The sequence below is a fragment of the Lissotriton vulgaris genome, chromosome 1_1 (genome assembly GCF_964263255.1).
Source record: "Lissotriton vulgaris chromosome 1_1, aLisVul1.2, whole genome shotgun sequence".
Taxonomy (NCBI): Eukaryota; Metazoa; Chordata; class Amphibia; order Caudata; family Salamandridae; genus Lissotriton; species Lissotriton vulgaris.
The window spans coordinates 1,882,452,681-1,882,466,669 of record NC_141685.1 but is presented as its reverse complement, the minus strand read 5'-3'; the positions used below and the strand labels follow the sequence as shown (position 1 = coordinate 1,882,466,669).

The following is a 13,989-nucleotide window of genomic DNA, read 5'->3' as shown; positions in this document are numbered from 1 at the left end:
TGTCATCTAATGAGTCCCTGACTGACAGCTCAGGGTGGTGTGTTCCAAATATTGTTCTTCTTGACCGGTCAGCTGGCCAATCGCTCAGAACTATTGGCTGGCTCCAGAGGACCTATTCACAGAGCATAGCGAATATAGTTGTGTATGCCTCCAGAAGCAAGCTGTACCCTAAGGCCTTGCCTACTGCTTCTTTAGATTGTGATTAAAAAAGATACCTTAGGCAAGGGAGCATTTTTGTCTGTCAATCAAACTTTGTGCAACTTGAACACAGTGTATTTCTCTGACTGCTACAAAATCTACATCTGCGAGGTAGCAATCAAGGTTTTTCCTGCCTTCGGAGTGTAGAACTCCTTTGCCTAGACTGTATATTCCTGCCAGGATGCAGGCAAAAGCTTCTTGAGGACTGTTCTGGATACTACGGGTTGTTTTTCTGTGGCAATGGGCACCAGTGTCAACATTCATTGGCACACAATGTATGCTACCGTTTTATTTAGAGACATGTAGGCTTCCCTTGATGAACGTGGCTTTTGCTGGATGAGGGCTCTTTGGTGAGAAGGTGGGTATGCCCTGGAACAGTTGAAGGACTATAGAGCTACCGCTCAATCTTGTTCTGCTCACCAGTTTCCACAACAATGGAAGAAGTTTTGAGGTTACTCTAAGGACCTTGCCTACTATTAGCGCCAGTCCTCCTGACCTGTTTAGCGAACAGTCTAGCCCTTTCACTGCTTCAAAGTGAGTGGTGGCAGAGAGTGTGGTCACCAGCAGGTGCTGCAGTCCTCCTACTGGAGCCTCTGCCAAGCTGTTTCTTTCCCTATTGATGATCCTATTGGTCCAGTAGAATTTGTGTTTGCCTTTGGAGCAGGTGTGCAATTACTTTAGACGAATAGGTTCAGCAAGTTGTCTGGTTTGTCTTCACCCCCTCTCTTATGTGTACCCTACCCTATGTTGACTTCTATTTTGAGCCAGCCATCAGCAGAGAAGTGCAGAATGGTTGGTCAAGAGCACCATCAAGATGTTATCCGAGGCAGAGAGGGGCACAGACTGTTGCTCTCTGTACTTTGTCCTTCCCAAAAAGGACAGGGGACTTAGACTTATATTAGGCCTCAGGTTTCTGAACACCTTACCCAGGAAGGACAAGTTCCAAATAATGATGTTGGCCCAAGTTGTGTTGGCCTTTAATCTTGGATGTTGTCCTTGGACATTTAAAACATGTATTTTTATGTGCTAATCCTCCAGTCCCACAGCACTAGCTTTGGTTTGTGTTGAGGTCTTAATGTTTGCAACTCACCATCCTGCATTTCGGCCTTACCTCTGTCCGATGACAGTGATGTTGGTGGATGTGGCCCATCTTCACATGCTCAGGATACACATTTTCTGTATCTCATCTACTGGCTTCTGGAGGTTTGCTTATCTCAGCTAGTCTTGAACCATCCACAGGCCACAATTTGTTGTTCATCCTGGGTTTTCGCTCAGTGAACTGATATCATCTTTTTTGCAAGTGTAGAGTATTCCGTTAATAGAGGCCATTTTGGACACTATGGCGCCAAATGCCTTTCTGCCCCCACCGTGAGTCCGGGACATTCAGGATATAAGTATAAACCCTTACCCTGGTATTTCTGGGGTTTCTTTGTCTCATGGCTTTGTGCATAGTGCTGACATATCATGCCCTTTAGCACATGAGGGTTCAAATCTCCAACTGAGCTGTATGGTACTTCAATGGGGGTATGGTGCAGGCCAACTTGACATCTTGACATTGTTTCATCCAGACCTCACAGTAGTGACAGATGCATATACTCAAGATAAGGTATGTCACCTGAGAGAAAGGAAGATCAAATGGCTTTGGTCCCCACATCGTTCTTTTGGAGGAATATTCTATCTGTCAGGCCCTGAAGTCCTTTATGTCTTCCATCAGGGTTAGGGCTGTCCACTTCATCATTGACAACACAACCGCCTTGTGGTATTGCAACAAGCGGGCGAAATGTGATTCCTCAACCTCTGTCAGGAGGATCAGGACTGTGGGAGCCGTTAATCCTCTTATGATCTTGCTAAAATTCAGTCAGCTGGTCGGTTCCCTGAATTTCAAAGCAGAAGAGCTCAGCATACAATGCCTTGCTGATCACAAAGGGTCAGTGGGACATGCTCATAATAGGGCTATTTTCTCCCGAAGAGAATGTCCAGCCTTTTGTGTCTTGAAGTTCCCTTCTCGAGGAGATGCATTCTGCCTTTGTTGGGACTTTGGCCTCTTTTGCACATTGCCACTTGAGATACCAATTCAATAGGTGCTGGGAAAGGTCATGTGCAACCAAGCACACCTCATCTAGATTGGCCGCATAGAGTCTTGTATACTGACCTGCTCAATCTGAGCATATGCCCTCCACTTAAACTTGCCCCTTGCTGTCCCAACAACAGGACAGGGTTTTGCATCCGAACTTCTGCAATCTACCCATGCATTAATGGAGATTGAGCAAAATATAATAACAGTGTTTAAATTTTCTTTGAAGCAGTGATTGTTGTTCTGGCAGCAAACCACCCATCCACCAGTTCTGGCTCTTGGTCGAATTGTGTTGTGAAGAAGGGCTGGTTTACCCTGTGCAAGCCAAGCTCTCTGATGTTCTGTTCATTTTATCTCAGGCCCAGCATGGTTTTACTTTAAACACTGTTAACGGTTACTTGTTGCTTTTCGGCCTTCCTTTATTTGCTTACCAGCCATCTATATTTCAGTCACCCGTTGTGAGCATTTCATATTCGGGCTCTCATGTGTTTTTCACCTGCTTCCATTTATTATATATTATGCAGCAGTGGCATCTTCTTTGGTTCTTACGTTTCTAATGTGTGCTTCCTTGGAACCAATGCCCAGTTGCACCCTAAGACTTCTGGCACGCAAAGCTGTCTTTTGTATTGTCATTAACTCTGATTGGCATGGAGTTGGTGGCATTTGTCCAGCCTTGTATACTACCTTTTTCCCACACAAGTTGACACTTCAAACTCTAGCTTCTTTTTTCCTGAAAGTGGTGTCAATCTTTCATGTGGTACTGCCCATCATGCTCTCTGTGTTCTTCTCTCAGCTGCACCCTCTGAGGAGGAGACTAGGCCTCATCTGTTAGATCCAAAGTTTGTATGTTTGATATGACCAAGTAGCACCACATAGAAGATCCAACACTTCGTTGAATTCGCAGTTGCAAAGAAAGGGAAGGATATCCAGAAATAGACCTTGTCAAGGTGGGTTGTCCTTTTCCTCAAATGGTCCCTTGCTTTGGCTGCAATGCAACCCCTAGTTGGGTTTTGGGCTAATTTTGCCAGGGCAAAGACTGCTACCTAGGCTTTCTCTAGAGGTGTACCAGTGTTGGACACCTGCAAATCTGCTACATGGGTCTCCAGCCATACATTGATCCAACTTCACGGTAACAATTTTTAGATCCACAAGGTGACCCATTTCCCTGGCTTAACCCTGCATGACTTTCTGGTGTAAAGTCCAGTTTCTAGACCCATCACCTATGTGAGGGTACTGCTTTGGGATTGGTTCCAAAGATGGAATTTTTCAGTTGGAAGTATACATCAGAAGAGTAAGTTACTTACTTTGAGTAATGCTCTTTCTGGTGGATAATGTATCTGACCACCGATTCTCTGCCCTAAGCCCCTTTTCACATTCTGAGGAGTATTCACAAAAAAAGAAAAAAAATGAGGCTAGTAAGGTTCAAAGCGACAGTCCTGATATTACCTTCACAATTTTAGGTTTTCCACTGGAATATCACAGTTTCTAAAATAGGTTTTAAAGTTGCTTAAAATAAGTTACAGGATATTATTTCTAGGTAGCAGAGGTATGATTTTTAAAAGATACCTTTAGATTGTCAAGTGAGGAGTGGTCTATTTACAGAAAAACAATATTAGGTATTAAGTCGAACGTGCACGTGACTTGATTATAAATTGAGACATAATCATGTTTTCTGCATCGTAGGATCTTCATTGAAGTCATAAACCTGAATAATTCCCCACAGCCTGTCTTGAATTATTCAAGGATTTAGGACTTCAGTGAAGATTCCTAACCTGCAGAAAGAAACTACAGATACATAACCTTTTCTTGTTTCTGACTCTCACTAGTTTATAGAGGATTTTGAAATCTAAATCAAGAGTGCACATTATTTTTGTATGGTTTTGTTTAAATTACCCGTAGCATTTTACAGGTAATATTGAAGAAAATAGCATATAATAAGAGTGGACTATCTTAAAGCTTTGATGTCTGATTGTGAATACAATGAATTTGTTAGATTAAAGATGGAGCACTGCGGTGGGAGGAAAATATGTTAACTTTACATGAAATGAATACAATGTTCAAATCAGTTTTCAAGTTTGGATGCTTCTGGATTGAACAGGAAAATATGTTTATGGCTCAAATGTGTGTATTTTCTGTTTTTAAGACTCTCGCCCAAACGCCTGACGTCAGTGACCGAGAAAAGGAGTTGATGCAGAGAAACCACACACTACAGGAAGAAATTTGTGTGCTCAAGCTGGAGCTAGATCAAGTACGAGCTCGAAATAAGGAAGAAGAAGGAAAAACTCTAGAGGAAAATGAGGCCCTGAAAGAAAAATTAGAAGACCTCAGACGGGATCTAAAGCTAAATGAAGAAGCATTGACACAAACTGTTTTCCAGTACAATGGTCAGTTCAATGCACTAAAAGCAGAGTCTACAATGCTGTCATCCAAAATAGAACATGAGAAACAAAGCAAAGAAAGGCTAGAGACCGAATTGGAATCTGCCCGATCCCGTTTGGCCACTGCTCTTCAAGAACTTGAGCGCAGTCAGTCATCAAAGAGTGATGCAGAACGCTCTTTCCAGAGGGAGCGAGAAGATTGGCTTCGCTCACAAGATAAAATAAATTATGACCTAGCAAATGTTCGAGAGGCCAACAGTAACTTGTCCCAGCAACTTACGAAAGCAGAAGCCAAGACTAACAGCCTGGAGAATGAACTTCATCGTACAACACTTAGCTTACGCGAAAAAACACTTGTTTTAGAAAGTTGTCAGAGAGACTTGAACCAGGCTCAATGCCGGGTAAAGGAATTTGAACGCGCTCTCCAAATAGAGAAAGAACAAGTCAGCAAATGCACAGTAAAGCAAGAGACTATGCAGGAAAGATTGGCACAGATTCACAGTGAAAACATGCTACTGCGCCAACAGCTGGAAGATGTGCAGAACAAAGGTATCCTAAAAGAAAAAGCAGTAAATGACACTCAAGATCGCTTTAGTGACATCTTTAGTAAACTTCGAGATGATACAGAAAAGAAAGTTAATATGGTGGAAGAGAGAAATAAAGAATTGATCACAAAGACCAACGATCTAAGGGAAAAAATCTATAAAATTGAAACTGAAAAAGTGGAGCGAGAGGTAAGTCCAATTAAGATTTATCCCTCAAGTTGGAATTGCTGTTAATTGTAATCACATAGTGGTCAGAAAGGCGACTTAATGTCCTGGGGGATTTTCCTCTACCTGAAATCTGCAACTTTTCTAATTACTCTTCTGTTTTGTCACTTAATATGGGCACCTAGAAATCCTGAGTGTGGTCATTTCGTGCGAATCTAAAATCTGAAATGGGGACTAAGCACAGTATGTGCGCGGTTTCAGATTTTCCTATGCAGTTTTAGTTACAATACTATGAACTCAGCTAATGTGCTACACAGAGGCCCAATAAACATAAATTCTACACATTATAGAGTGCAATGATTCTCCACATTGCGGACAGATATGAAATGTAATGATTTGGTGCTGTAGTGGAAATCCAAACAGTCTTTGGCTATAGCAATCTCAGAAGTGCAGTCTATGTGCATGTGCGCCAACTCTTAAACACCACTGCACACTAATTTCATGTATTCTAATTAGTACCATATTATTTGTTGAGACATTAACCATTGCTTGTTGTTTTCAAAGTCCGTCAGTGAAAGTGTATTTCGGTTATAATGCATAAAATAATAAAACTTTGAGGGTAAACCACATAGCATAATATAGTATTTACCATTGTTTATATCCATATTCCTACCCAGAGTGCTGAGCCGCTTCTTACGTGTCATAGCATAAAGAGGGTACTGGAAAAGTGGTATTCCTCCTCAATCTGATCTAAACAGTAGTGAGAGAACCTTCCTTTCTCAGATGAAATACTCAATTTGTTTGTGAAGTTATTCAGGGATAAATTGCAAAACTGAAACTTAATGTATAAAGATTTTGACATCATATGTTCAATTTCATCCAGCTAGACCACAAATCTGGGAACAGACTTCATTGTTAAAAGTGAATGGGTTAGTCGGCCCTCTTGTGATTTTCTATGCAGATCTACTACTGCACAGGCATTGTAGACTTATCTTAAGTTTAGATCCCATGCTTGCTCAAATAGACCTACTTACCTCTGCACCATCATAAACTTGTTTAAACAATGTTAGAGATCGACAACTCAGTACCACAGTATTTTATGGAGGTGATCTCTGTCGTGGCTTAATTCCACTGACTCCCAAACTCTTATCAAGTGCTTTAGGGTCCTTATTTTACGTAGGGCTGAAACACAAATCTGTAGATCTATGATTAGCGTGGATTGTTATGTACACTTCGGGTCAAATTTAAAAGCTGTGTTAAAAAGCCATTGTTTCACACTGATTTGAGAAATGTTCATAACCCTAACCCTAAATTTATGCGCTATATATTTTTAGTGTTGTCTGCCAAATAAACATTAACTTTTGTATCCCAACCAGGACCTGTGAAATTATATTTTATATATATGTGTGTATGAGTATATGTGTGTGTGTGTGTGTATATATATATATATATATATATATATATAACAATCCAGCCGGTACCCCCTCCAACATTCCAAGCGCAGAATCCAGCGCGTGGACACAGAAAATACGCCCAAAGCCAGTCTTTCGATATTATCTGCTTTTATTTAATCATAAGGTGCAGGGTGAAAAAAATGCCGAACAGACGCGTTTCGGACAAAGCGTCCATGCTCTCTGTTGGCGGGAATATGGACCACAATTCATATATATAGCGTACATTTCACGTTATCGTGCCCAAATTCGAAAACATGTATATGGAAATAGACATAGGACTCACACATTGCCTAAGCCTATATTTGAAACGAAAATGGGCGCCATTTTCGAATGGTACTAGTAAAATACTGTCAAAACATAAAATGTCATTACAAATTATCATTGTACAGCTGTATACTAATAGTATGTGCTAGGGCAATTGCAAAATTATACATATCGGATCAAATCGCGCAAATGACGATGCAAATATCAATCGATAGAAACAATGACCGTACAAATACATATGTAATTAATTCTTCCCATTGATGTGTGTCAGAAGTAATAGGTGAATCTACCCGTATAATGTATTTGTTGAAACAAAACTAGGGAATTATACATAATAAATTAGAACAACACATTAATTCATATATCAACGTTGATTTTTTTAGATCCAAGAAATAGGTGACATTATATAATAAAGTGCATAGTGCAATATGTAAACATTCATATGTGCAAAGTTCTGCATAATAAAGTGCAAAAGTGCTTCTTTATCTTGCTGTGCAAATACGCATTAATGTCCACCTATACTGTTAATTTATGTCAACATGATATTGTGATCCTGTAACGTGCATAATGCCCTTCTATGATAATTTATCATTTTCAAAAAATGATTTCCCTATGGTATACATCGTATATATTACATGAAAAGTAGCGCGAATGATGTCCTGATAGTTTGTCGAGGCACATACTAAATAAAGTGTATCTAGATGCTAATGCTATTATAAAGGTGGTCTATGTTTAATCAACTTGAATCAAAATAATAATATGTGAGGAGAAAAACGTGACAACTGAAAGTGATACACAAGGGTAGTCATTCAAAAAACTTTTGTTTGAATAAATTAAACCCTATATCATTACATTGAAAAAAGGGCATGAGGTACATACGGCAATTATTTTTGTCACCAAATAGATGTCTATTAATCATGGTAGACTCGAACACAGAGAAAACTGTACCTATGAAGATTCTTGAATTACTGAAACAAAGATAAGCAATGCAGGCTGTAAGGTTCTCACAAAAAATTGCTTATATATATATATATATATATATATATATATATATATAAATATATGTATATATTACCTACTGGCTGTCGCCAGTAGGTATATATAGTTAGGACCTAGTTACCATAGGAAATTCCGAACATTCTATTGGGAATAACTTTGGCGCTGATTGAGGGATCTACCTGTAATTTTCCTAAAATTTGCCTCGCTCTGCTTCGCTCCTTACCTGAAAGTTTCGGGGGGATTCGTCAAGCGGGGGCCGAGTAAAAAGGGGGGTTCCAAAACGTGTTTTCCCCATGTTAAATTCTATAGGGACATACTGACAAAGCTACAGCTCGAACGGCTGAATGGAATTACATCAAACTTGGCAAAATGGTAGGGCCTGGTATGCACATGTGCCTTTGCTATGTTTGGTGAAAATCCCTCCAGTAGTTCTTAAGAAAATTGAATTTGAAATTTTTCAAATGGCATTTTCTATGGGACCTTTAGACACGGCTACAGCCCGAACGGCTGAACGGAATTACACCAAACTTGGCAAAATGGTAGGGACAGGTATGCAGTAGTGCCTTTTCTATATTTGGTGAAAATCCCTCCAGTAGTTGTTGAGAAAATTGAATTTGAGCAAATTATATATCTATATGTGCTCACCGTACGCGTACGGTACGGGTACCATGCGTGTACCCTTACGTGTGCGAGCGAGTTTCTGATTGGCTGGCAGTCGACTGTCAACATTCCAAACTGTCCAAACCAGGAAGTGTTGGCCACCATCTTGTTTTTCAGGAGAACTGGAACCCAAAAGAGCCCAAAACAAGAGTGGAAAACACGAAAAAGGGGGCAGGGTGGAGACCCCCCAACCCTCTAGCCCTTCTCAGGGGGTCCCAGAAGGACCCCCAAGGGCAAAAATAAAAAATAAAATCGAGGGGTACGCACACCGTACGGTACGCGTACACCACGATTTAAAAAAAAAAAAAAAATTTGCACTTGGTGGTCCTTCTGGGACCCCCTGAGAAGGGCTAGGGGGTCAGGAGGTCTTTACCCTACCCCCTTTTCACGTTTTCCACTCTTGTTTTGTGCTCTCTTGTGCCTCACTTCTCCTGAGAAACAAGATGGCTGCTCAGGTGGTCCCAGAAGGATAATAACATATATAAACGTTATCCGCTAATAGATTTAGCATTTACAAAACCTTTGAAATTTATTGAAAAAAATATAGGTTTCACGCCTGATATAGTTAGGAATTAGCATTTAAAAAACCTTGCAAATTCACTGAAAACAACATAGGTTTCAGGCCTTATATACTTAGGAATTAGCATTTAAAAAAACCTTGCAAATTCACTTAAAAAACCGTAGGTTTCAGGCCTTATATAGTATTATAGTTAGGAATTAGCATTTAAAAAACCTTGCAAATTCACTTAAAAAAACATGTGATGTCACTGACCATGTCATGAATGATGTAATATGTGACATCATCAGCAGTGGATTGCGGGTGCGCGAAATATATTTAGTACAACTAACTATATAGGAGCAATTGCAATGGTTTTTTAAATGCTAATTCCTAACTATATAAGGCCTGAAACCTATGGTTTTTTCAGTGTATATATATATATATATATATTTATTTTTTTTTCACTGAAAAAACCATAGATTTCATGAGTGTTATAGTTAGCTGGACATTTCACTCATACAAAACTATAGAAATTCCTCCGTTATAGTTAGTTGCGCTAACTAGAACACATATTACATCATTCATGACATGGTCAGTGACATCACTGATGACATCACTGATGACTTCATCCCGTGAATGTGGTTTCGTTTGAAATTAAAATATCTATTATATATATATATATACCAATCTGTATTGAAGATTGAGTGGATATATAACTGTCTGGATGGAGGATTTAGTAGCTGTCTGTTTAAGTGAGTAATTAAATGTGTCTCACTAAATATATGGGTTAGTATCCAAACTATGTGAATGTGTGTATCACTGTCTCTGTTGCTGTATAACCTGCTGCATCAAATGGTCACTAACTACATGAGTGTCTATATTAGTTATTGATTAGTTGGCTGAGTATTTGTAAGGAAGACGTGAGTGTAGCTGTGCTTGGGTGGGGAAGTTGTAACTCTATGCATAGATGTGTGAGTGGTTGAATGTCTAAGCATATGGGTTTAGGAGTGTTTATAGAAACAGTTCTTTGGGTGTCTGAGTGTGTTTATTTGTGTGTTGGTAAGTGAATATATGTGTCAGTGGTACATCTCCAATAAAGTAGAAAAATAAAAGGCATTGTATATGAGAGTTGGTATATATAAATAAGTATACGTAAGAGTCAGTGATTGGATAACTGGCTAACTGAAGTTACAGGTAAGTAACTCGTTTTCTGATTGCACGCTTCTCCTTACACTGAATTTCCACCTGTTCAACTACAGAAAAAAGGTGCCTCTGTTAACATGGCTGTACTGGCAAGCGCAAGTATTTGTTTTACAACATTCTATGGTTTAAAAAAGCACATTTATTCCTGGAAATCTTACCGCTTAAGCTTGACACTTTGGAGCCCTTGTTGCCATTCAGTTCGCCCCTAACACATACTCAATTGCTGCTTAGATGAAGCTGTGCTTTGCTCCCTGAGTCAGGTGTGTTGTGACTGGATATCAAAGGCCAACCCCTCATGACCTGACCGTTCTCTCTCCAGTACTGGTACGAGAAAGCTTAGTGGTCCAGGCATTCACGAGCAAGGTCAACCCTAATACAGTCCCTTCTTCATACCAGCTAGGGAATTAAAGGACATTAAACAAAAGTAAGCAAAAGAATATGTTCCACTGGCAGTTTAAACATTTCTGTCCCTAAATTCGGTCTATCTACTAATATACTAATATATGCATGTTTTTTTAGGCATGGCTGTTCCTGGTTAATTCAGGACATCCTTTGCCAATCTATTTGGGACAAGCAGACAGTTTGTTAAAACTATTCAGGACTAGCAGGAAATTGCCAATTATACATTAAGGGCAGGTTTTGACACACTGGACTGTGTAAGCTGTGCCATGGGCACTAGTGTTGTGCTCCGACATTTGTGCCTGGGTGTGAACTTTTGGGTTTTCTGGTGACGTTAAGACAACCTTTATAGACATGCTATTCAATAAATCTAGACTCTTTGGAAAAAAGAAAAAAAACATTGCACTAGAGCATTTTAGGTTACGGCCCGTTCACAAGGCTTGCTTTCACCATCCCATCAGTTTCACCAGCAATTCAGAAAACTTAGAGGCTACGGGTGAAGCCCAACCTGTTAACAACAGTAAACAGTGCAGCCAATTCAAAAAACAGCCCAGAATTTTCCCAGCTGCAGAGGACATGATGGTGACCTTCTTTTTGGAAACCACCAAAGGCAGAAATGTTCTCTCTCCTGCTCACCTTCTAGAATGGCTTTTAATCCCTTTGATTTACATCTGCCGGACCATGCACATCCATTAGTTTTAAAGCATTATTGCCTTCCGTTCTTATATCCATGCTCTTGTATCTCACCTGTTCCTTCTCAAGTTTCAGCAGTAAGTGCCCCGTCTTTTTGTAGAAAAGTTGAATCTGTTTTAGAGTGCCATCAAGAGGTTCTTGGAATTAGAAAAGGGCAAGGGATGTTACTCTTGTTTCTTCAAGAATGACAGGGCTCACGATGATTTTGGATCTTCGACCCCCTGAATGCCTAGCTACTGTAGGACATTATGAAAATGCTTACACTATGTCACGTTCTTTCTGCCCTGGACACGGCCATTGGATGGTGTTTTTGCACGTGCAAGATGTATAGTTTCATGTGTACATTTCTGCAGCCCCACAGATGCCACCTTCAATTAGTATGGGTTTTTAACTTCCTGTTCTACCCTTCGGCTTTTATTCTGCCCCTCTGGTCTTTACGAAGGTAATGGTGATGCTTGATGCCCACCTTCGCATGTCAAGGATACATGTATTTTCGTACCTTTGCCACTGACTGCAAAAAGTGGGTTCATCTTCGAAAGACGGTCACCACTCTTTTATTCCTGGGGCTTTCCATCACCAAACTGAACTCCCATCTGATGCCTACATAGGGGGCATCTTGGACTCTGTGGTGTTCATTGCCTTGCCACCCCACAATGAGCTCAGGAAATTCAGCATATGATCCTGATGCTTCATGCTCAATCCTTGACCTTATTGTTTTGGCTTAGAGGAGTCCTTTAGTTCTGGTCTAATGCATCCTCCTGGTAGTTTGTGCTTTCTAGCACATGTGGGCCTTACAGTGGAACCTCAGTTTCCAGTGAGCGCTACACTGGGACTGTCTATAGGAATCTTGAAGGATACAGCCCAGGACCTTTATTGGTGGCAAGAGTACACCAACATGTCATGCGCTAGACTGTCCATGTAGAGATCTCCGTGGTGAAGAATGTATTATCTTTGGTTTGCGGAGGTCACTTGAGAGGTAAGAAATCAGGGGTCTATTGTCCACAGTGGGACAAAGGCTAATTATCAACCTCCTGGAGATTTGTGCCATGTGGGTGGATCTGAAAGCCTTTCTCCAATCCATCAAGGGAAGACCTGTGCAGATTGTAATGGACAGCTCAACTGCCATGTGGTACTGCAACAAGTAGGGCAGCTTGGGGTGTTTTATGGCGTTTTAGGATCCGAGTGAATTTTCCCGATTCATGCCCTTATATAGGTATAATTCACATTGCCCTAATATAGGCATAGAAATCATTCCCTTATTTAGGCATAGCCCATGCAGTCCAAATACAGGCATGGCGACTTCCACCCATACCAAAACGTCACAACGATTTCTTGGAAAATCGGCTTAAGCAGTCAGGGACCTCCCCTTGCTTCAATATTGATTTGTCCAAGAACTCATGTACTTTACAAAGAACTACTATTCCCTTGGTGTTCTTTACTGACGTTATTATGCCTGACTTTACGTCAAACTAGGCACCTTCAAGTTATAAATATGCCCTCACTTGCTCTAGCAAGACACCGTGGTTCGGAGCAGTTCAACTATCTATTTGCCCGACGCAGCTTGCTACAGCAAGTGCCGAAGGAAGCCGACCCTCCAGCTGACGCACTGATCAAAAGGCTGCTCTTCTCTTTCCGAGAATCTGGCTCCAGTGTTTCCAAGGTCTCCTTGTGGGGTGTTGGGAAATCAAGTCCAGAGACAGAGATACCAGACCTCCTTCATTCTAAACTAAAGGTATGGAGCTGATTAGAACATAAGAGAAATCTTGGATAGATTCTTGGCAAAAAAAACTAAAACCTATTCTACACAACACGCACTTCTTCCCTCGTACTAGGCTTAGGTTAGGTACCTTGGGGAAGGCGTATTTTAGAAGTACCAGTTGGGTATTTTTAGTCATTGCTATTTATATATGTATTTATATATGGTTTAGAAACCATACAATGCTCTTACAGTATTATTTGTTAATATTGTTCTCGCTGTATGCATTATACTTTGCAGTCTGCAGTACGATTGTAGCAGAGCAGTTCACTTTACTTGCATGAGAAAGAAGAAGCGGACTTGCTTAGTGATTACTGAGTTAACTCCCGTGTCACTTTACTTGTGGAGTGCCTGGGAAAGGGCTTCCTCTTAGTCTCGGAGGACATCTCTCTGCCGCAAATAAGATTACTTTTGCTTGGTAACTGCTTGAATTGCTGCATTTGTAGAGCACCTAGGTAAGGGCTCTCATGTTATTTTAACAAATTGTACTCTGTTTATTTCTTTTCACGTAGCAATTGCCTGTCACTTTGTGTTTTAGTGACATTCCGATTTTAAATATATTTCCACACTCCCTCTTCCTTATCTGGCTCACCTGTCAGTTGGGTTTGCTGTCCCTCCCCGATCCAGCACGGATTCTTCCGATTGACTGGAGGGAGGTGCAACCAACCGGAAGTCAGGTGTCCTCATTTCCGCCTCGCACCA

General features: G+C 40.6%; 1 protein-coding gene across 1 annotated transcript in view; it reads left to right on the top strand.

The window, feature by feature from the left end:
* Nucleotides 1-13,989, top strand: part of ANKRD26 (ankyrin repeat domain 26) — a 969,942-nt gene that overhangs the window by 594,889 nt on the left and 361,064 nt on the right. The window contains exon 28 of the mRNA XM_086919420.1: nucleotides 4,416-5,384. Coding sequence (XP_086775546.1) covers nucleotides 4,416-5,384 — 969 coding nt within the window. The remainder of the gene's footprint in view (nucleotides 1-4,415; nucleotides 5,385-13,989) is intronic.